This window comes from Eptesicus fuscus, chromosome 2 (genome assembly GCF_027574615.1).
Source record: "Eptesicus fuscus isolate TK198812 chromosome 2, DD_ASM_mEF_20220401, whole genome shotgun sequence".
In the NCBI taxonomy this organism is placed as follows: Eukaryota; Metazoa; Chordata; class Mammalia; order Chiroptera; family Vespertilionidae; genus Eptesicus; species Eptesicus fuscus.
Genome location: NC_072474.1, coordinates 106,387,556 through 106,411,979, shown reverse-complemented (window position 1 = coordinate 106,411,979; position 24,424 = coordinate 106,387,556). Strand labels below are relative to the sequence as shown.

The following is a 24,424-nucleotide window of genomic DNA, read 5'->3' as shown; positions in this document are numbered from 1 at the left end:
GATCTTGTGCAATTGCCTTTCTGTCATCTGAATTTGATAAACTTCTCTTCATCCATAGAAACCCAGCCTAGAAGTCACCTCCTCCAGGGACTTATTTCTGATCCCTCTGATCTCTTCCTCCTGAACTTAATTACTTTTCATTGTTTCTTTTATATCTTAGACTGACTTGTATCGATCTATCTACCAAAATGCATTTTCTTGGTTTCTATTCCCATCTCCTTATACAACTGAGAGTTCCTTGAGAGTAGTTACTATCTTTAATTCATATCTATATCCTGGGCTACCAGAGTGCCTAGGGTATTTTAGATAATAAAGAACTATTTTTAAATGCAAACCATTGATGAAACACAAATGGCAAAGTACTTGGGAATTACTGATGCTGGATGTTGGGTATATGGAAGTTTATTACGCTATTCTGTATACTTTTTGTGTATAAAATTTTCCAAAATAAAAAGTTCAGAATAATTGAAGACCTCGTAAGATGTGTGCTATATCCATCAGAATTTTAAAGTTCCCACCATAAATGGAGCTTCTATATTTATAGCTATGACCTCTGGGTGCCCCACATTTCTTTCTTTTCTCATAAGAAATATATGTAAAGTCACACAATGCTGCCCTGACATAAAACACTGTTATGCCATTTTAGAACAGGTGCAGGCCAAGGATATTATGTTAAACATGAATTCTGGGGGGACATGGAAACTGCCCCTTTACACTAAGTATTTTATTGAGGAGGGTAATCTATGGATGTTTGCCCTGGTCTCTCCCCTGAATTGTCCTAGAAGCATAACTGGATATGCTTTCCACTCACGTATTCTGAACTGGTCTTCACATACTCCCAGGTGGACCCACCTAACACTGGTCTGCCACATTGCATCCTAAGTGAGCCATTCAGCCACATCTCCCATTTCAACAGTCCCATTCCCAGGTGCTACAAGCTACTGCCCTTATCCACAAAAACTCCGGGTCGCAACCCAAGCTCTTTGCTTAGCCGAGCATGCTCTCTCCTCACTCTCCAATTCAGGAAATCGTTCACATACCGCAATGTCCCATACAACTGCTTCTTCTCAGTGAAGCTTTCCCTTGAGCCCCTCCCAGTGTGCACCACTCCATCTGTGTCTCTGCAGGCCATTTCTCTGACTTATGCCCAGCACTTACTCCTTCTGTCTTACTTGGTAATTAGTATCCCTCACTAGCATGAAAGCTGATGGAGGGTACATTCCTTTAATATTCATCTTGCAACTCTCTCAGTCAATGCCTAACAGAGAACCCTGTGCATATTTAAAATTCAATAAGACATACAATACATGCTAAACTGTGAAATGAGATTAATCTTGTGAGTATTCTTCCTGTTTCCCTTATGAATACTCCGATATGTGTAAAACCTACAATCATTATATTAAAATCCCATTAGTCATTTTAATCCTTTTTATAAATTGCTTTTGCTTCTTAAACCTTGAATTTCATTTGAAGGAGAATTGTGTTTTAAATAGGGTCTTATCAAAATTGGAATCTAATTTAGGTAAGAGCAGAAATGCTTCTCTTAACTCCTTCTATCCATAGCTAATTCTCACTAGCCATTGCAAACGATAATACTAAGGCAACAGTGCTTCGTCCCAACACTAAGGTGGGCCCTCTCATTCATATAGACTCAGAAGTATTTTCTAAGTTAATCCATGCAAGGAGTCACACTGGGGAAAACACTCTATAGTATTACCAGTGAAAAAGTATTGCTTTCTAAGGAAATACAAGTTCAATGTTGTTTAAAAGAAGCTCAGGTTTCTGCTCTGGGCCACATCTTCTTCACTTCTCCACCAAAAGGAATGGCTGATTCCCTGGTCTTATTCTGAGCTGTACTTTGTATGCAGTGTAGTCTCAGTGAAAAGTTGAGCAATCTACATCAAGACGGATCTTATTGGTCACTTTATCTTTTATAGGTAGAAAGGATGAAGAACCTCATAATCTAATAGTTTGTAGTTTGCTATTTATCTGCCCTTTTTCTTGTTCCTACACTTGGCTGGTGATCAAAAAGTCTAAGTTCTGTTTCTGATTGGATAAAACACAGACAGGGGCCCAGGCCAGAGTTCTCATATCTTATTAGTCTCATAATTGGATTCTACTTGGACTGGCCATTCATTGCCATTAAATATGAGTCACAGATGGTCAAAATATCAGTGTACTTTAGAGAAAAGGAGGTCAGAAGTCTACTGGCTTACTTTTGTTCTAATCCTCTCTCTATGATAACAATTGGTGACCTGGTGATCTGGCTTAACTAGCTTACATGCCATGCTTGGCTCCCATACTTGGGTTGGGGTCAAAGATTTGTAGAAATTAAGTGGCTATTATGTGACCTTATTTCCTATGAATGCATTTCCTTCAAATATCTCATAGGGTGTCAGCGGGCAGTTCAGGAATTCAAGACTTCACTAAGTTTTCATGTAAGTTCTCATGAATTATCTTTTCAATATTAGGGAAGAGGAATAAACGAAAAGTGTATTGTAGTAGGAAAAGCATATAAGGTTCAGGAGCCCTTGGTTTTGGTTCTGTCTCTGCTCCCAGTTACTTTGCCTTCTGATAAATCGGTTAACCTGTCTAGGTTGCAATTATCTCCTATGTCAAATGAGAAAGTTGGACTAGACCACCGTTTTCTAACATGTACTTCTGAACAAAAAAGTACTCATTTGTCAAGTAAATGTGGGTTATACCTCAAATATTGTATAACCTGCATCCTTGTATTTTAGCATGATCAAGGCTTATACATTGAATCCAGTTTGCCTAGCTTTCTGGACATTTTACATAATATCTATAAATATGTATGTACATCTACATATATGTGTGTGTATAGAAATATAGGTTCATACATGAATATGGATATTATTTAAATATGAATATGGATACCCATCCCAATAGAGATGTTTCAGTCTAGCTTAAAATTCTGTGCTTCTAGTTGGGGAAACCTACTTTTCAGATTGTTGGAACTCATACTAGAAGTTTTCATCTAAAAACCTTCAAGTTTAAGTGACATGAAACAGGACTTAAAGAAGAAAAGCTGAGTCAATGGTAGGGTTCTTAAACTTAGGGCATTCAACTTTAAGTTTCTACATCATCAGCATTGGCAATGAAGAACTGTGTGCTCCCCCACAGTGCTATGAAATTTAACTTTCCCACGTAACTCCATGGTGCTATGGAAGTTACTTTCCTCACAGACCTCCATGGTGGTTCTCCTGTCCAGCCCACCTCATCTAGCTCTGAATCCAAGCCACCCTGAGTATAATGCACTAAAGTTGGGGGCTATGCCTCAACCGAGTCCAGAGGACAAAAACTAATACAGTGATAAAGTTAAACAGAAGCAAATTATCCCACTTATAAAAATTAAAGTTATTGGATCTGTATTTTCTTCTGACACCAACATTAATGCATTAAGGCAGAAATCTCAAAATAATGCAGATTATTGTTTAGCACTTGGATAAGTTAGCTATGCAGTGTTCTCCTTCCAGGGATCAAATAAAATTACTGTGCAATGTGAGTAAAGCAAAAAACTAACTTCTGAGCCTTTTTAAATCCCATTACAATATTATTCTGATGTATGCCTAAACAGAATCTGACAGAGAATTCTTAAAAAAAAAGGTATGAAAATTACATGAGAGCTTATTATATTCTTCTACTGGTCTAAACAGAACCTAATAAAACCACTTTGTAGAAAAAATAAAGGACTTTATGAAGATAAGATACATTGATCATTACTAACATATTACCAGAAACATGTGTACTGGATGTGGTTTTGGGATGATGTAATCTTAGAAAGACTATAGCACAGGCAGGCTTAAATATTGCCATCAACTTCCAGCATTACACACAACGTGAGAAGCGAATATTCATAAATAACTTGGCAATAAAAGATCATATCCTTACTGGGAAGAAATATTAGGACATGTTTAAGAACTCCAATCTTTCACCTGAGAGAAAAGAGAATGTGGACGAAATTGACATCACATGATAGAAGTTGAAATGATTCAAAGTATATTATTTCAGTAGAAAATTATGTCATGTGTATTTCACACACACACTCATTGTTAAAGCAAAGTTAACCAACTTTTTTTATTTTCTCATCTTTGCATAATAAGGTTGATTTTGGTAGTAATATTAGGTGGATAAAATATTTATTGGTAGCAACAATGCTGTCCTGGGTGTTTTGTTCTCAGACACATAAGCAAAGTGGCTCACTGGGAAATGTTAAAGGAAACACTTTTGCAAATTAAGCATCCAAAACACGTTTTTGCCAGCACCAAGGAACTCAATTTTAATCCAAAAGCTTATGCATTTTATAGCATAATCAACAACCCAGCTCCACCCCCCACCTCCTAACTAATGAAGCACACACAGGTATTTCACTCACAAATTAGGGTATAGGATGGAATTACTAATGACATCAAGGAGTGGTAGCAAACGTGAACTTGACAACCAAAAGCACAACCTGTTTTATCATCCCCAAATAGAATCCTTACTTCTGTTATTTATATTTAACCCACAACATCACCCTAAACGCAAAGAGGTTGCAAAGAGAAAGATAATGGTTCCAAACCCCTCCCCTCCCAGTGTCGAATATCTGGGTGAACAGCAATGAATTGCTCAAAGGCAAGCATGCATATTTTAAAACTTTCACACTGGTTATTCAGCCTCAACTTCTGCAGGGTCTGTATCCACTTCTGAACCAGATAAACCAAGGGCACACACTGGGAGCGACCACTTTACCTTCCGAAAAATCAATCAGTCCCAGCAAATGGAGCAGCTTCAGAGATGCACATATAATCACAACAATACCCACTGTTTGCAGTCCTTCCGACTCCCACTCCAGGGTCAGCATCCTTTGAGAGGGCAGAGCATCCCAGCCTCCGGACGGACCCCTTTGGAGTGGAGGGAGTTAAAGCGAGAATCCCAGCAATGTCTGGCTTGGAACAAAGACTCCTGAGGGGGCAAAGTGAGCAGCTCTTCTCAGATGCACCGGGCCAGGCAGCGGGCCCCCGGGCTGAGCACCGACCTGGGCTGAAGACCAGCCTCTCATGCTGATGCTGGCATTTGCCTGCTGGGGTCCCCCAACCACAGCGCGCGCCGGACTCTGCGCTGCATCCAGCGTGTACTTGGACTTCAGAGCTGCCAAAGAGACATCTGTTGGAAAACGGGAGACTTTGCTGTGTGGGTGGAGAGGAGGGACACTCCCAGGAAACTTGCCCCAAGATCACAGCGAGGCCCCCACGCTGAATAGCGCCGCGGGGCTGGGCAGGGCTGTCTGCGCTCTAGTTTGCTGCCTGGGAAGCTGGCGGATGTCCCCTTTCTGCCTTATAGCAGCTGCTCTCTCTTCCCAGAGCTCGCACTGCGAGAGAGCTCAGCCCACCTCTTGGGATGCTAGGGAAAATCAGTTTCAGGGGCTGGTGACTAGACCCTTTTCTGAAAGCCCCTGTGGAAGCCCGGAGGCAGTTTTCCTAGGGAGAAAAGTGCAGGAGCCAAAGCATCCATGATTCAGTGGCTTTGTCAAAGGTGAGCATCCACGCCGCCTCCCACCTGCGACTCCACTGTGACTGTTGTGGTCGTCGCTGACACACAGGGAGACTGACTTAGCCCTTGTACTTACAAACTTGCATGGATGGAGGGGGGCGGGGGCGAGCGGAGCCCCGTGAGAACACTGGTGTTCAGTAACTGCCCCCTGGAGAGTGAGTACCACTAGCATCCTTTGAGGTCTTGTCTCCAAAGTTTCACCAACTTCCCTGATGATCAATATCACCGGGTGCTTGGTAAAGACACTGTTTTAGTCTGATGCAGAGGACCGTGGAGTTTGTGTTCTTAACCTGGAAACTAGGTGATTCTCAGGGAGGCGAGGGCTGTGCTGCCTCAAAGGACCCCACAACATATTTGATTCTAAACCAGGCAAGCAGCTCAGGCGTGGTCGTGACTCTGGGCTGTGCCAGGACCATACTGGCTTCCTCAGGCTGCCCTGCGGTTCCCTCCACTCTGCTGACGCCCACCCCCATTGAAGAGAATCAACGGGGCATCCTGTGTGGGAAGGACTGTAGCCCCTGGAACTGACTGTGAAGCAAAGGGTGTATGAGTAATATCTTAGGCCCTGAGGGGCATTGCCTGGTTTTGCTATTTTCTTGCTGTGTAACTTTCTGCAAGACACTTCCCTGAAAGCAGTTTTTATTCTGCAAAGTTGCAATTATAATGCGTTAATGTTTTATTTAAATTTCTCCATTTAAAGAGAATTATGGTAATTCAATATTCATAATAATAGTTAATATTTACTGAGCCTTGACTTTGTGCCCATCAATATTAGAACTATTTATCAACAACTAACAGCCCTCCAGCTCATTTTTTAAAATTAATTTTTAAAAAATATATTCTTATTGATTTCCAAGAGGTAGGAGAGTGAGATGGAAACATTAATGATGAATGAGAATCATTGATTGGCTGTCTCCTGCATGCCCCACACTGGGGACCGAGCCCACAACTGGGGCATATGCCCTGACTGGGAATTGAACTGTGACCTCCTGGTTCATAGGTCTATGCTCAACCACTGAGCCACACCAGCCAGGCCCCACAGCTCATTTTATAGGAGATATTAACTTATGTGCCAAATTTGTGGGCACATCACTTAGTAGACAATAGGCATGTATTCATTCATTCAGTTCTTCATTAACATTGTTAAGCTACTACTATGAGCTATGAATGGTACATGAATGACAGAATGGCAAATACTGCCCAAACCTATCCTTTGGGGACTTACAGGTTAATAGAGAAGGCGGGTATTAAACTGAATGTGCTCAATAAAGACACCAGCACTTGAAGGCAAGGCTTTGCAGGGAACTCTGGAAGCACAAGAAGAGAGAACCAGATGCACCTAGTGAAAGGTGGGTGGGGGTAAGAAGGAAAATACTGCACGGAGGAGGCCACCGTCACTAATGGTAGCTTTTATCATTATCAGTAGTTTTACATCAGACACAAGCTGTGGGGTTCTGTCACTTTACCTAGTTCTGTCACTTGCTTGCTGTGTGAGTTTGGAGAAACCACTCCATTTCTGAGTCTCTGTTTTCTAAGGTCAAGATGAGAATGTGGCTGCCTCCTTCTCATGGTTGATGTGATAGTAACTAAGATGTGGAGAGCTGTGCCCAGCCCCTGGTGTCCGCTTGCTCAGCACATGGGAGTTGTGGGTTTTGTGACAGATTTGCTAGCTCTTTCGAGGCTTGGCTGGGCTGAGATGGATGAAGTGACTTTGCTCTTCCCTGGTCCTGACACTCCTCCCTGACCCTAGGTCCAGTTCTTGTCTTCTCCCCATGAAGAGTTCCCCATCAATCCAGTCTAAAGGCAACCCCCACCGTCCCCGCCGTCCCCCCCCCCCACACACACACCCCAGAAAAACACTTAGACCGCCATGTTGGCTCTTATAATGGTGCTTTTCATTTTGGGTAATTTACTAATGGGAGATACCTTTCTATCAATCTGCCCAACCCCCTGTCCATCTGAATATGTTGTTTGCGGTTTAGGATTATGTCCACAAGCCAGTGAGGCTTCGGGAAGCAGTTCTCAATAGTTGATGGGAAAATACATGTCTTAAGTAACCATTCTCTGAAATTCCTGCCCACATAAAGCTAGAGGAAGTCAAAACTTTAATGAGAAAGTAACAGAAATTAATTAGGTCAAGTCAACTCTGTCTCTTTTAATCATACACAATACCACTTTAGAGTTGAAAAAAACCCAAAAAACAAAGGTATGGAATTAAGTGACTTGACCAAGGTCACAGGGCTAGAAAGTAATTGTTCCTGAATTCAAACATTCCTTAGTCGGATTCCCGAATTTATTCTTCTTCCTTAATACCCCTCAACAGATTTCAATGACTATTTTTCAATTGATCTCTTGATTCACAGGGTTAGGCAAAGTATTTAAAAATTGCCACATCCATTTTCCAGGAGAGAAACTCTAACCATTCTTGAAAGTCACATAAATACCTACAGATATGATTTTGTTGATTCTAGGCAGGACTTCCCTTCGGGACAATGGAATTAGTACAGGATCCACCAGCTGACAGTGTTGGTGCCTCAGCCCTTCCCCACCTATTGACTTCCCTTTACCACTGCTTTTCTGTTGCCTCCACTTACAGGATCTCCTGGCTCCCAAAGGACACTGCCGGCTCTTTCATATGCTGTCCCCAAAGCAGGATTTTGTAAGGCAATAGTACCGTCAAATAATTTCGCACGTCATCTGAGAACTTGAGAGAAATGGCGGAGAACTGGACAGGAGTGTTTTTCTAGCGACATTTTGGGAAATAGTTGCCTGCATATTACTTAACAAAAATAATTTCAGATGGCAGCTCTATCACTTAGTTGCAATAATTTGCAAACTCCACCCCTATTTGTTGTATTAAAATATACCCTGGCTGTCCTCCTTCCCAAGATCACCCTTTTATTCCAAAGGAAAGGAATACCAAAGAGATAAACTAACATTTCCTTCCCATTTATCTCTAAGTCTATTCTGTACTTTCCTTGTATAAACTCATTCAGTCTTACCGCAAAACAGAGTTAGGTGTTATTATCCCTATTTCAAAGAAAAATAAAAACCAAGGATCACTGAGATTAAATTATTTCCACAAAGTCACATTTAATAAGGGGCACAATCAAGATTTGTATCTGATTTACTCCAAAAATAATAGCTGCTAACATTTGGGGAGAACTTATAAATGCCAAGCACTATTCTAAAATCTTTACATATATCTCTCTATATAAAACCCTAATATGCAAATAGATGTAACGAAGGAACAACCAAACAACTGTCGCTATGATGTGCGCTGACCACCAGGGGGTACGTGCTGAACATGGCGGGCATCGGCAATAGGTGGCAGAGCATGGAACATGGCGGGTATCTGCCATGGAAGGATGGTGGAGCAGGTGAGCGGGGCACCAGACCAAGGCAGGGCATCAGTCACTGTCACCAGGGTGAGCCTCTGGTGGTTACTGAAAATTCTTTGCTCCCACATGCTATGGTCCTACCCAGAGCTCACACCCGCTGCTGGCCCTGATCGCTCCTGAGGGCTTCTCCACCTTCCCCTGCTCCTGAGGGGCCATCAGGGCCAGCAGCCACCACTTGACCCCCTGCCGACAATGGCCCCGCTCACACCCGCTGCCAGTACCGGAGCTGCCACTCGCACCCACTGCCGGGACCCGGCACTGGTCCGATTGCTCGGTGTCGTCAGCAGGTGCGAGCAGTGGCTGCCCCCCCGAATCGCCCCTGAGGGCTTCTCCACCTCCCTCTGCTCCTGAGGGGCAATCCCACTGCTCGCACCCACTGCTGGTGCCGACCCCAATGGCTCCGTGCCATCAGCAGGTGCGAGCGGGTCCAGTGCTGTCAGCATGTGGAAGCGGACAGGGGACCGGGGCTCAGCGGGAGGGGCTGGGCGGGGATGCAGAGGATGTGCCGAGACCTGCCCCTGTGCCCACCGTAGTTTTGTGGCTCACCCTTCCTTTCAAGGTGCACGGATTCGTGCACTGGGCCCCTAGTTCACTAATAAAGTTAAGAGAAAACTGTTAAAGTTAGATAGATTTACCTATCTACATATTGTCTCTAAAAAATATAGATGGAACAACAATGCATGTAAAAACTAGTTAAGTCAAATTTATATTTAAGGTTATTAGTTTATATTTGTATAAATCTTTAGAGGTCATTTAAATATTAAATAATACAATTGTTTTATTTTACAGATGCTTAAAAGAGGTACAGAAAACTGATTTGTCAATCACAGGATTTGGAAAATGAACAATATTAGTTTGAGTCCATAGTTCTTCATTGTTTTTGAATTATTAACTACAGGAGAAATCAGGATAACAAATTAAAAAGTTAAAAAAATTATTTCTAAAAGAAACATTTTCTACTCTCAGTCACTAGGAGCTAAGAGAAGCAAGACATCAATGTAATTGGCATCATCTAGAAGGCCCCATTGAAAAGAGAAGCCTAATCTAGGTTTTGAAAAATAACTGAGAAGAGGATAGAGCAAGTAATGTGGACAAGGTTGGCATGTGACCTTTGGTGTCTCTTCTAGTTTTAGGATTTTTTCGCCTTCTGGTGCCCTCTATTCTACCCCCAACCCTTTCTTGTAACCTAAAGGATAGCACATCTCTTTATCTTAGGGTTTCTCAAATAATTGGAGAGATCTCTCAGTGTTTTTTTGACAAGCTTTCCACTCAAACACGACAGGATTCAAGCTGTCTCACTTAGCTTCAGGGCTCATTCTGAAAGATTAGTAAATGCATCTGGAAAGGATTTCTTTAAAATATGAATATGGTTGCCCATTAAACAATTCAGCATTCACTTTCTGGTGTGAGTGGTCCAATTGAATCAATGATATGATGGTGATGGTGATGGTGGGAGAATGCCTTCCACTTTAGGAAACTTTCTGCAACATTGCACCTAATGTATCTTGAAAAGAGTTATCCTGTATTTTATGATCCAAGCATGTGCAGTATGTGATCTTAATATAAACAAACTAATAGATGATTTGGAAATACAGCTAGAAAATGTCATAAGAATATATTATTTCCCTATGGGTTAAGTGTTTTGTTTGTTTTCCTGCTCTAATTTCCTTTTCCTGGACCCTCATGCCTAAACTGAGTGGATTCTTGGGTTCCCCAATTTAATATGTCAGAACATCTGGGCTCACATATCATGACCCTTTTCATGTGCCCTCTCTATGAAAAGTGTCTGTCACATACCACTCTAATGAGCTGGCCTTAGGGTGGTGATTACAAAAGATAATCATAATTATTATTATCTTTATTATATTATAACTAGAGGCCCAGTGCACAAAATTTGTGCATGGGGGTGTGTGTCCCTCAGCCCAGCCTGCGCCCTCTCCAATCTAGGACCCCTTGAGGGATTTCGACTGCCCACTTAGGCCCGATCCTTTCGGGATCGGGCCTAAATGGGCAGTAAGACATCCCTCTCACAATCCAGGACCACTGGCTCCCAACTGCTCACCTGCCTGCCCTCCTGATTGCCCCTAACCGCTTCTTCCTGCAAGCCTGATCACCCCCTAACCACTCACCTGCCGGCCTGATTGATGCCTAACTGCTCCCCTGTTTGCCTGATTGCCCCTAACTGCCCTCCCCTGCAGGTCTGGTCACCCCAAACTGCCCTCCCCTGCAGGCCTGGTTCCCCCCCCCCCAACTGCTCTCCCCTGCAGGCCTAGTCACTCGCAACTGCCCTCCCCTGTTGGCCCAGTCACCCCTAACTGCCCTCCCTTGCCAGCCTGGTCCCCCCCAACTGCCTTCCCCTGCAGGCCTGGCCCCCCCGAACTGCCCTCCCCTGCAGGCCTGGGTACCCCCACAACTGTCCTCCCCTGCAGGCCTGGCTGCCCCCAACTGCCCTCCTCTGCTGGCCTGGTCACCGCTAACTGCCTTGTCCTGCTGGCCTGATAGCCCACAACTTCCTTCCCCTGCTGGCCATCTTGTGGTAGCCATCTTGTGTCCACATGGGGGTGGCCATCTTTGACCACATTGGGGCGGACATCTTGTGTGTTGGAGTGATGGTCAATTTGCATATTACCTCTTTATTATATAGGATGAGGATTGCAATAATTTTAAGTCATTACTATGTGATAGATGGTGTATAATATGCATCACATCAATGATGTCACTGAATCATCACAACATCCTGATAGGGTTGGCAATATTTTTAACCCCCTTTTACAGATGAGGTCACTGAAATATAAAAACTTAAGTGCCTCACCCAACATTGAAAGGGAACAGAATAGAACAATCCAAAATATGCCATTTTGGCATAAGAATTGTGTTGAGCTAAAGGTGATTGAAAGTTTGCAGATGCAGGAAGAGTTCTCTGCCCTCTTTTTATCTAACTAAAAGCAGAGCACACATTTCCCTTTGTGAACATGCCTCCCCACCCTCCACCCTGTGCCAGGAATCAGGGAACAGCTCCTATCACCAGAGATAGAGAGGCAGCACCAAGGTTAAGTCTGCATAAACAACCATAGCTAAAATAACCCTTATCTTCTATTAGTTTCCCCCATATATTTCCTAGTCACTTTTCCAAGTTATCATCCCTTAAAATTCAAACTCCCTTTCTTTGTTGTTAAAATGACATATAAGCTCCAGAGTTTGCTTCTTTGAATTTCACTTCTTTTCTTTGAACTTTCATGCACATAAGTATTAATCAAATTGTATATCTTTTCTCCTGTTCATCTGACTTTTGTTAGTATAAATTGCAGGTCCCAGTTACTGAACATAAGAGGATAGAGGAAAAGTTTTTCCTCCCAGACAATTGGTAGAAGTCAAAGAGTTGAAATTTAACCACAGAAATTCTCACTCAAGAGTTGTTTTTACATCCCTGGGGAGGTATTTGTAAAGATCAGTATTTTTGTTTTGTTTTGTTTTTATTGTGGCCCCACTAAACAAAGAGAAACAAGATTTAAAATGCAAATGATATCCAGAAAGGTAGCAAGTGGTAGGGTCTTAACCTCTACTGAAATGTAAATGTTTAGTAGCAAGTTCTTTACTGGAGCAAGGTCAAGAAATGAGATGTGGGGAAGGAGGGACTCAGAAGAGAAGTGGGAGAAAGGAGGGAAGTTGAAGTAAAAAGAGAAGAGTGGAAGAAAAGGGGGAGAAAAAAATGAGAGGGAGAAGAGATAAGTGATTCTCTGTGCCAGCCACCTTGACAGATTCAAGCTGAATTCAGCCTGTTTTCTGCCTGTGGGATTCTCAGACACTGCCAGGGAGAAGAGATCTAAAATATGATTTTAAAAGGCTATTGAAAAGAGATGAGCAAGGAATTATTTCTCCCTGAATTAGTCCCACCTCCTCGGTCCATAGTCTCTGGGTTTCTTTTAACTAGACATGCGTAGTAGCTCATCAATTCCACTTTCTCAGCAGTAGCTCCCAATGACCTCAGAAATAGAGCAGGTTTAAAAGTGTGACCAATGGCATTTCCATGAATGTTGCACTAGCTCTAGCCAGCCCAAGGGCCCTGCCTTCAATGTCTATTCCTAGGCTCTGGTGACTCCTTCCCGCTCACTTGGGGCAGGACCCTGCTGTCCCAGATCATCACTTCCTCAGCTTGTTCTCTCAGTTCTTAGGCACAGGATTCCCGTAGATTGACCTGGGCATTCTCAGAGCTGCATTGGCTCATTTCCTGTCACACAGCAGCACTTCGGAAAGAGAGCTCAACAGGTCTAGACTTAAATGCATTCCAGATCTCCAAAGACTCTGAATGATTATCTGGATCATGTCTGTATAAAGTGCTCTAAGGACTATGTGGAAAAAAATATTTGTAGAGTTCTCAAGATCCTTCTCTGAGAACACTTCTAAAGCCCCCTTATTTCTCTCTCTCTCTCTCTCTCTCTCTCTCTCTCTCTCTCTCTCTCTCTCTCTTTTCTCAGACACCAAACTCTAGAATTTTGTTTTTTAAGTTTAAATGGTCCTTGATTTAAGTATAAGCACACGCGACATACACACACAGTTATCACGAAGACCATTTCTTTGATCTCCAAAAAGAGAGCTAGAAAGGGAATGGTTTCTGAGAATTACATATTTCCCAGAACTTGCTGTCAATCAATGTTTTAGCTTGATTGACTCCTGCTAGAAATCACCAGTTTTCTTGAAACGCTATTATTTCAAGAAAATTACTGAAATGCTGTATTAGTTTTTTATTGCTGCTGTAACAAATTACAACAAAGTTGGTGATTAAAACAACACAAAATTTCTTATCTTACTGCTCTGGAGGTCAGAAGTCTGAAGTGGGTCTCTGAGGTGTTGGCAGGACTGTGCTCCATTAGGAGGCTTAGGAAGTAATCTGTTTTGTTTTTTTTTTGCTTTTTGCAGTTCTAGAACCTGTCCACATTCCTTGGCTAGTGGCCACCTCCACCTCCAATGCCAGCAGTGGCCAGTTGAGTCTTCCTCAGGCATTATTCTGAACCTGACCTTTGTGCCTCTTTCTTTCAAAGATCCTTGTGATTTATCGTGTCTGCCTGGATAATTCAGGATCATCTCCATATTTTAAGGTAAGCTGGTTGGCAACCTTAATTCCATCTGCAAGTTTAATTACCCTTTCCATGTAAACCAGCATTTCCACAGGTCAGGGGATTAGGACTTGGATGCCTTTGGTGGCGGGGGAGGGGGAGCATTAGTCTGCCCAACACACAGTTATCCTATATAATAAAAGGCTAATATGCAAATCAACCAAACAGCAGAATGACTGGTCACTATGACATGCACTGACCACCAGGGGGCAGACGCTCAGTATAGGAGCTGCCCCCTGGTGGTCAGTGCGCTCCCAGAGGGGGAGCGCCGCACAGCCAGAAGCCGGGCTCATGCCTGGCGAGCGCAGCAGCGATGGTGGGAGCCTCTCCTGCATCTACAGCAGTACTAAGGATGTCTGACTGCTGGCTTAGGGAGTGGGCCTAAGCCATCAGTCAGACATCCCCCGAGGGCTCCAAGACTGCAAGAGAGCACAGGCCGGGCTGCAGGACTCCCCCTCCCCGAGTGCACAAATCTTGTGCACTGGACCTCTAGTGACATACAATTTACTTGTAACAGTAGACACTCCTTTAGATAAAAAAAAAAAAAAAAAGGCTATTCTAAATTTAACCCAAAAGATAGAATCTAATTTATAGGAGCAAACCACTTGCAATGTATTTGCATGAGTGTAAACGTTTGTGTTTAATATAGGGAAAAAGGACTTTGTCTTTGAAAAGGAAAGGGCAACTTTAATTGGCCCTCTTAGCTCTGAACTTCCAATTTTTTCTAAGAAAGGACTCTGAAGACAGTACATTTTAAAATATTAAAAAGGAACATCAAACATTTTAGAAGATGTAGGCTAATGAGGAGACAGAGGGGCACTGTACTTTCATTTTAGCCGTTGGAAGCAGTTAGATACAGAAGGGGTTTCCTGAACCCAGCACTAAACTTAGAGTTACAGAAAGTAGAACCCTGGAATGGATGGACTGCGATAATGTTGCTCTTTACAGAATTTCCGGGAGGGTCACATAAATTAATGGAGCAGGAGGTGCTTCCTAAGCAGAGAAAAGACACTCGCAGGCAACATTCTCAGTAGCTGGCCGAGACACTGCAGGGTGGGTAAGATTAGGACTGAAGTAAGATCATCAGCTACCAAGGTTTTCATTTTTAGTTAAAGTTGTTAGTGCTCTGAACTGGAGAAAATCACAGATCATGTCTCAGAAAGACTGATTCATGGCAGTAAAAAGACTGTGGAAAATGAGGGGCTTTCTCCTAAGAACACTGCCTTTAAATGGGCTGGTATCTTACATACTTGAGTTAAAAGAGCAACTCAAACACTTTCCAAATGCCTGCATTTATCCAGGATTTTGTTGTAATTTTACACGTGTTTGCACTTTTGCAGACTTTGCCTCACTTATTCCCTGTATCAGTTTATTTTAAAAATGAGAGCATTGAGGTTATGAGAGTTTGCCTTATCCAAGGTCATGAACAGCAGCAAAACTGGGTTTTAGGACCAGGTGTTCTGGCTCCATATCTGGATTTTTTTTTTTTTTTCTTCCCTAGGACTTCACAGAATGCGTTTTCTGTGTCGGGTGCTGTGGTAAATGCTTTACATTGGCGATTTATAAAATGAGAATAATAAAAATGCGTACCTACTCTTATTGTCAGGAGCAATAAAGGGGTTAATACACAGTACAGCTAAAGCCTTCAGGGCATTGCAGAGTACAAAGTGAGTGCTTTCCTTGCAAGACTAATTATTATTATTTCTTCACCAGCCATCTCTGAACTATTTCTATTACTACACGCATTTGATAATGGAAGAAAGTGGAATTCAAAATGGTTAAGACACAACTGCTGTTCCTCAGATGTGACCATGAACCTGTCCTCATTCACAAAGCCAGCCTCACATGGTCTGAAAGGGCTCGGTTCTTTGACACATAGCCACCCCCAGTCTCTCAATTAGTTCTGGTCTTCCAACCAAGACAGAGCGCAAACTAACGGAGCTGTGACATCATTCAATCTTTGTGGAAAGACCCTCAGACTTCAGATGCTGTAGCTCAGGAACCATTGCTTTATCTGAGGACTGTGACCTTCACATCATTTCCCTCTCACTTCACTCGTGCATTTCTTCATTCATTCTTCAAATGATTTGACACCGAGTATGTGCCATGCAAGATAGGCAAGGAGTGTGGGGGTTCCCTACCATGAAGAAGCTCACAGCCCAGAAGGGGAGTTAAGGAAGGAATGCCTATAAATCACTAAATCCAGGAAGAATACGGGTGTCCGTGAGGAAGTGTGTTTAAGGTGCAGTGGGCGCTCAGAGTAGTGAGAGGATCAGGGACGTAGGAGGGCTGAGGTCCATCAGAAATGCTTCACAGAGTCTGTGTTTGACCATGAGTAGTGGTTCAAGCATTCCTTCAATGAATCTATACCCATGTGTTAAGTGTCTACTATATGTTAAAATACGAGACCCCTCAATTCCATCCAATTCAATGGGCTTCACCTTGAAAATATCACCTCTCTCTGCATAATTCTCACTAACATTGATCTGAACTTCCTGGTTTCACTCTCACATCCCATGGTCTGTGTTTTTTTTTTTTTGTTTTGTTTTTTTTTGCACAATATTAATCTTTATATTGATCTTCAATTCATTTATATTAATCTTTATAGATGAAAGAGTACATTTTTCATATAACTTCCCTGCTTCTAGATTTCCAGTAGTTGTTTCTTCCTTTGGGGGTAACTTTACCAAGTATTGGCCTTTCTTTGATCTTACTGAAATCAATTTCATCCTCTAACCCTCCTCTCCCCCTCCCCCCCACACAAAATGCCCTCCAAAATCACAGTTCTCTCACCACATGGTCTTTTAGTTTTTTGAATAAACCAAGATTATCCTGCCTAAACCCGTTGTGCTTCTTGATTCTTCCATGTGGAAGGCTCTTTCCCTCAAGGCTGTTTCCTTCTTATGTCTGGCTTACTCTCATCACTCAGTTTTAGATTCAAATGCTGGCTTCAGAGAGGGCTTCCTTAGTCACCCATTCAGAAATATTCTGTCTTCTATCACCACTGCCCATAAATCTATCAAATTGCTCTTTTATTCTCTTCATAAGACTCACTCCTCTCCCTGAACTTATTTTTCTTTATATCTTTGTTATTGCATTCACTTCCTATTCTTTCCACTTGCATATAACACTTCTGTAAGCCCATTATGAATCTTATTTGCCATATAATCTCAGCATCTAGAAGAGTGCTGGGCAATTAGAGGCTTTTAATAACTATTTGTTGAATGAATGAATGAATGAATGGCATATGATAAGGTTCTTTTCTTGTGCAGGGAATTGAAATTATATGAATTGGCCCAGCAATGATCATAATCAGAGATTACTAAGTAACTTCAACTTCTAGTACAGTGGGCTCGAGAGAGAAATCATCAGACTGGGAATTGGGGGGAGGGCAGATAATGAAGAGGCACAAAGTATCTATAAGAGAGTTGAATATAGAGGACCTAATAAGTGTTTCTGGGCAGTGGAGTGACATGATCATAGCAGTGTCCTGTTTGCATAGGAGTGTGGGGGTTCCTCTGGTAATAATAAGAGCAAAAGCACAATGAAAGAAAAAGAAAGAGACCAGAGACAGGAAGACCAGTGAGTAGGCTGCTGCAGGAGTTTTTGCCAGAGGTCGTGTCAGTGGGCAGAAAGGGATGGGCACAGACAGTGGTAGAGATGCAGAGGTAAACCTGGCAGGAGAGTATAAAGCAGAGACCAAGGATAGGAGGCATCCAAGATAAGCTGATTGTGAAACCTGAGGCTTGTTTTGTCAACATTTTACTCTCTCTGACTAGTGAAAAAATAAAAAAAGGTGGTAGGACTGTATTGAAAGGGTGAAAGGATAACGAATGATTTTGATGAACTGAATAATCAAGATGTCGGAAGGACCAGAAAGAAAGCTGCTCTGAGTGGCCCACATAGTGGTGTGCGGACCTCTGCTGGAGAGGGCTGCCCTTGAGGTGACTCATCTCTAGGCACTCTTGAGCATGCCATCTATCTATCTGCAAAGTTCAAACTTCAAAAAATGCATTACTGCTTGGCCGGCCCACCTTGAGCCAGGCAAATACCTCTGTTATATCCACCAATTATAGCCAGGAGACAGGTCACATAAAGAGCATTGGAGAGTCACTTAATGGTCTGTGGTTTGTTTAGGAGAAAGGAAACTCTTGAGGGTCCGGACAGCCACTCCATGTCACCCCTGGATGAAATTGGAAGTAGGAACATGCAGGGAGGTGCAGGTAACTGAACTTTTTATAGAGTTGTGTTTGAGTAACACAAGCAGGGAATGCACAAAGATGCTTAGTTCATGACTTAGAAATTATAAAGTTAGACCTTGGCTGAGAGGCCAGAGCTAGAGATACAAATATTAGATTTATCTAGATAAAGGTGATAGTTGAAGTGGTGAAGTGAGTGAAATAGTCAGGTAAGAGAATATTCAGAGAGAGAAACGGAGCAAGGAATTCTAGGAGCAAGAGGAGCTAAGTGTGCCAGAGCAAGTGTGATAAGAGATCTAAGGAGACTTTGGAGTGAATTAAGAGAAGAAAGGGCTGCAAAGAGAGGATTACCATTGTGTTAAATGTAGAAATCCAGTAATTTTCCAAATTAACCCTAGCACAAATTAGTTTGGGGATATTGAAAGTACATATGTGTGCATATGTGTGTGTATTGTAGTGGTGAAAGGGGAAAGGTAATGCTTGAAGGGATTTTCAACTGTGATTCTATGCTTTTCCATTCAATCCAAGACAAATCTACAAGTATCACTGAGTGTCCAGTATGTGCCCAAAATTGGGGCACATATGTACAAGTGAGCTAGCTCCTGCTCTCTTGGAGCCCACAGTACAATGGAAACTGCAGAGAAGTAAGCAGGCAGTTATTAATTATTTCAGTGAAACCAATGCTGGTTCATCCTGTGGGCTCATTAGATTGGTGGATATTTAACTTACACTTAAAATTGTACAGGTTTGCTAGGAAAAAAAATTATCATCTAAGCTGAGAACTTATGGATGAGCAGGGTGAGACAAAGATGGGGAGAATATATCTTTGGAAGAGAGAACAGTAAGTGAAACATCTGAAACATGGCCAAGAGCTCAGTGCCCTGAGGAGAAAGGGACAGGAACAGCATAGAGTGAATGGACTGAACGGCCAAAAATTGTGTTTCAAGATATGAGGCATTTAAGGTAAGTAGGACACAGATGACGCAGGCTCTTTAAACGTACTACAGGAGTTTGTTTAACCTTGAGAGGACTAGGGAACCTGGAAGGATGTAAATAGAACCACAAGAGCATCAAATGTGTTCTTTAGAAAGATCACTGTTATTATTGTGTAGAGAACTGATTGGGAGGTGAGTGTGGCTGAACTACAGGGAAAGAGACAAATTGAGAGGCTGTTCCAGAAATCCAAGTGAGAGAGAAATTAGGAATGTGGCCTAATAGCTAAAGAGATTTGGAAGGATGTGAGAGATACAGAGGTAATGGAATCTCCAGATACTTGGAACTGATTAACAGGAAAGCTAGAGAGGGAAAGAATCCTGGGTGATGTTCAAGCTTCCAGAGAACAAACAAATAGACAAACAAACAAACAAAACCATTTATCCACTTTAGTTGAAACTTGAGATTATTTGTGAAATTAGTTATAAGAGATGAACAAATCGCTGCATGTAGGTTTGCAACAAGAAGCACTAAGTTAAGTGACTGCACAGTACACTAGTCAGAGACAAGGTGGACACAAGGCAGGCACATCACAAGCTGGAATCTACTAGAATGGGTGACTTAATATCCCCAGAACATTCATCTCCACCTTCAGGACACCGTCATTAGTAAGGAAGGCAGTAAAACAGAACTGAGTATCAGTGGCATGTGAACATTTGTTTACGGCAACGTAAAATCAAATGCTTTTGCTCAGTCGACTCTCCCCACCTCCACCTGACGCAGAATGGCAAGTTCTCCAGGTGGGAATATGCCATCTATTCTATAATGCCAAGTGGGAGGCTCTCTCGTTACCATACAAATCATAGCAAATCCATCTGGCTCTAAGGACTAACCAGAATTTGACCAGTTCTCAGCACATCACTACCACATCTCTGATCCAAGCCACTGTTTGTTTCTCCTTCCTGAATTCTGTCTCTTAAACTGTCTCCCAGTTTCTGCCCTCGCCTTCCCATTTTCTATTCTATAGAAAATACAGCCAGAGTAAACCTTTTCAAACATTGGCCCAATCATGTGATTTCTCTGCTTAAAATCTGCCAGCAGCTCTCATTTTTCCAAAAATAAAAAGTAAAAACCCATTTACAATGGGGTATGAGTTGTGTAGGATAAGTTTCTTATCTCATCTCTCATTACTCCTTGCTTACTCACTCGCTCTAGCCGAAGCTGTCTGTCTTCTCATTGTGCCTTGATCATCCCAGGCATGCTTCTGCCACAGGGCCTTTGCACTTGTGGTTTCCTCTACCTGGATCAGTCTTTACCCAGATTTCCACGTGGCTCACTCCTGTGACAATGTCAGTGTTTTATTATTATGCCCTTATTGAGCCTGGAAGGCTGCCTTATCCAAAATTACCTTCTTCTACTCCTAATTCTCCCTTACCTCTTCTAAATCCTTTTTTTTATTCTTCTTAGCAATTACAACTATCCTATAGTGTATATATTTTCTTCATTTATCTTGTTTTCCTCCAAATGCCATTTGGCAGGATTTTTGTCACCATTCACTATCCCCAGTACTGAGGTGACATGAGTGCTGTTGAAATATCTACTTAAAGCAACAAACATTCTCATTCCTAAGCACACATGGTTCTCTCTTTAATTAACACTAATAAATATATACATCACCATTAAATCTTTTGTATTTAAATGTAACACAATGTAAATAGATATAAAAATTCCAACTGTCCTCTAGGAGAAAGCACTATAAAATTGTTTCATAAATTGCATATGAGGAAATTAAAAATGTAACAAGGAATTAAAGCTCAAAAACACTGTGAGTGATTAAAACAAAGGTAATTAGTCTGCATTTCAAGGTAGGTGGGTCCTTAAATAAAGAGCTCTTAATTTTTTTTTTTATTCTGAGATTGATTAGGATATATAAATTTTGGGTTTGAACTGGGAGAGCAGAATTGGACAACGGGATTTTAAAAATAAATTTAAATGATTTATTTTTTTTCCAATTAGTTTACATTCAATATTATTTTGTATTCATTTCAGGTGTACAGCATAGTGGTTAGACAGTCATATATTTTACAAAATGTTTCCCCTGATATTTCCAGTATCTACCCGGCACAACACATAGTTATTAAAATATTATTGACTCTATTCCCTGTGCTGTACTTTACACCCTGTGAGTATTTTGTAACTACCAATCTGTACTTCTCAATCCCTTCACTTTTTTCACCAGGGAATACCATGTGTGCTGAAGTGAAGAGATTGAAGTCAGAGAATTCATGCTCCTTAATAATCAACAACAGTCATTTACTGAGTATCTACTTCATTCAAGATATGGTAGCAGCAAGTCTTCACATATTATTTCCTTGAATTGTTGCAAGGCCTCTGTGAGGTGTATATTATCAGCTCTTAGCAGAAAAGGTAGCAGAGATTTAAAGTATTATTATGTTTTGCACATAATTTGTTGGCACTGAAATCAAACCTAATCTGCCACAAGAAACACAGTATTGCAGAGAGGTTTGTTCTTTGAACCACCCTTGCCTTCTAGCCACAAGATGAAGACATTTTTCATATGAAATTATTTTACACATATTAATTTGGTTTCCAGGTAAGTACATTAAAACCTTCTGTATTCCATAATGCAGATCAAAGAGCATGATTGTTTTTATGGGAATATGAGCCAGGAGTGCTAAGCTGCCTACTTAACAAATGAACATTGAGAATATAATTCAGTTCCTTCTTCTCAGAGGAGATAAATTGGTGGCAAGGATCAATTCCTCAATGCATTTCCTGTGTCATCTTTCCAGCTAGCATTTGGTTGTGCTGTATTTTCTCCCACCACTGAAGTACAAAAGCTGCACAGAAGTAAATGAGGAGCCCAGAGCCAATTTCTCATCCCAGACACTGCAGATTTCAATGTACATCTGCAAGCTCCAAATACGACTATAAACACGCCAGCCAAAACAAACTGCAATTTTTATAAAATCAATCTGGGGAGTATATGTTCCTGAAACCTAATGCTCCTGTCTAAGAGTGTGGTAGGAAAATGCAAGAATGGAAGGATAGCTCATACTCCATTCATGGATAGTGGTGTGTCCCATATGAAACTTGGTAGGGATAATCAAGCCTTATGGCCTCATCTTTCTCTCTTTGTCACTTCCTGAGAGTGAGATGTATAAGAAAGCCAAGAACTGCTCCTAGCCAATTCAGAACAGAGCTGTGCATCGCAGGGCTACTCAAAGCACAGCTTCAGCATTACCTGGGAGAGTATTTAAAAAGCCAATTCTTGGGCATACCACAGATATGCTAAATCAGAATCTCTGGGGTGGGGTGCAGTGACCTGTACTATATCTGGATGACTGTGATGCAAGCTAAAGTTTGAGAAGCACAAACTATAGGGTAGGGATTAAACTTTGATCCAGAGAATGGCGTTCAAGTCTCTGTAGTATCACTTGCTAGAGAATTATATTTAGATAAATCTTTTCACTTCTCTGGATTTTGTGTCCCTTATGTGTAAAAGAGTTGCATTATCCTGAGTTGCTTCTGAACCTAACATTAGAGCATTTTGTGGTTACTTGATGCTGATATAAATGTCCCCCACATAATGAAATATTTAAGTATCATTACCTGACTGATCACTGTCTCCTAGTTAGTGTGATGGTGATGGTGATGATAATGATGATGGTGATGATAACTGAGCACTTTCTCACTTTTCGGGAGTTTGACATGTGCTTGGACTATTGCTGTTCTCTAGTAGTAATTATTTTGAATTTAGTACTGAGGAAAACTAGACAGGTTATGTAACTTATTTAATATCATACACAAAGTAAGTTTTGAATTTGAATCCAGATTTGGCTTCAAAAATCCATGTTCCCTCCCCTCTGCTAAGGTCTGTCTTCCCAGACCAGGTGTCTTTCATCAAGGGAAGGAAAAACTAAAACTAAAACAAAACAAACACCCCCGCTGTCCACAGATGGGGCTAGGCTGACCTAATGGTTTGATTCTCTTAAGTATGTAAAGCCGTTACTTTGAACACATTTAACACATATATCGACTTGACTTCGTATAAAAGCCACTTTACCTTAAGAGTGATCAATAAATAAGGCTTGTAGTTGTGCTAAGTGCTGATTTATTGACAACTCTGTGATGCTTTGTCCCTGGTGAAAAAACAATGCAGGAACTGAAAGTTGGAGAGAACTTTGGAAAGCTGCTAGCTTAACAAAGTCATTATAGGCACAAGAAAATTTAGAACAATGGCTTGTCCAAGGTCCCACAACTGGTTAGTAGCAGGGATGGGATCAGAATGTACCTTACTGCCTACTTGAGTTGGTGCTCTTGCCAATATTGTTTTATTACATCAAAGTGAATATTCCTTTTGTGGGAGCAGTTATATATCCATATATCCATGTTCAAGGAAAATTTATAAGAAAGATGTGGTATAACAGTCTTCAATAATAAGCAAGAATTACTCAAGCTAATAAAGTCAGGACAATAATTCTGGGCAGAGGCAACAGCCTAAGAAAAGATAAGGAGTTCTGGAACCAAATGCTATGTTGGGGGACTATCAGAAAATTAGTACTAAAAAGTAAATAGTGCAGCCCTGGCCAGTGTGGTTCAGTTGGTTGGGTGTCATTCCATCCTGTGCATTGAGGTCTTGCAGGTTCAATTCCTGGTCAGGGCACCTGCCTGGGTTGAGGGTTCGATCCCTGGGGGTAGGGGCATGCAGGAGGCAGCCAATTGATGTTCTGCTCTCACATTGATGTTTCCCTTTCTCTCTACCTCTCCCTTCCTTTCTCCCTAAAAATTCAATAAAACATTTTTTTAATAGTCAAAAGTACAATTCAGGGAGCAGTTGGAAATAGAGTGGCCAGTTCATGGAGGGCTGAATATGTCATTCCAAGGCATTGGAAATTCATAAAGAGCTGTAAAGAATTTAGGCAGGAGGATGACATGGTCAGATTTTCCTCTGGCTACAGTGTGGAATATGAAACATCAATTTAAGGGGTAGGGGAAAAAGGGAGGTTAGGGGAATCCAAGCCTGAAGATAGTGAGGCCAATTATGCTTAGAATATTCTGACAAAAGAAGGTAAAGCCTGTTCTAGGTCAATTTTACTAGCAATAAAGTAGAGAGGGAAGAGTGAAATATTTTTGAGAGGTCAAATGACCAGGACTTAGTGATTAATTGAATAAGAAATAAAATGGTATAAGCGTAACTCCC

General features: G+C 41.7%; 1 protein-coding gene across 3 annotated transcripts in view; it reads right to left on the bottom strand.

The window, feature by feature from the left end:
- Positions 1 to 24,424, bottom strand: part of KCNIP4 (potassium voltage-gated channel interacting protein 4) — a 404,299-nt gene that overhangs the window by 163,658 nt on the left and 216,217 nt on the right. For 2 of the 3 annotated variants that reach the window (XM_054729845.1, XM_008140183.2), the window contains exon 1: positions 4,753 to 4,864. The exons of the other annotated variant lie outside the window; for it this stretch is intronic. In XM_054729845.1, coding sequence (XP_054585820.1) covers positions 4,753 to 4,864 — 112 coding nt within the window. Of the gene's footprint in view, positions 1 to 4,752; positions 4,865 to 24,424 lie in introns of those variants that run through there. 3 annotated transcript variants of the gene reach the window in all.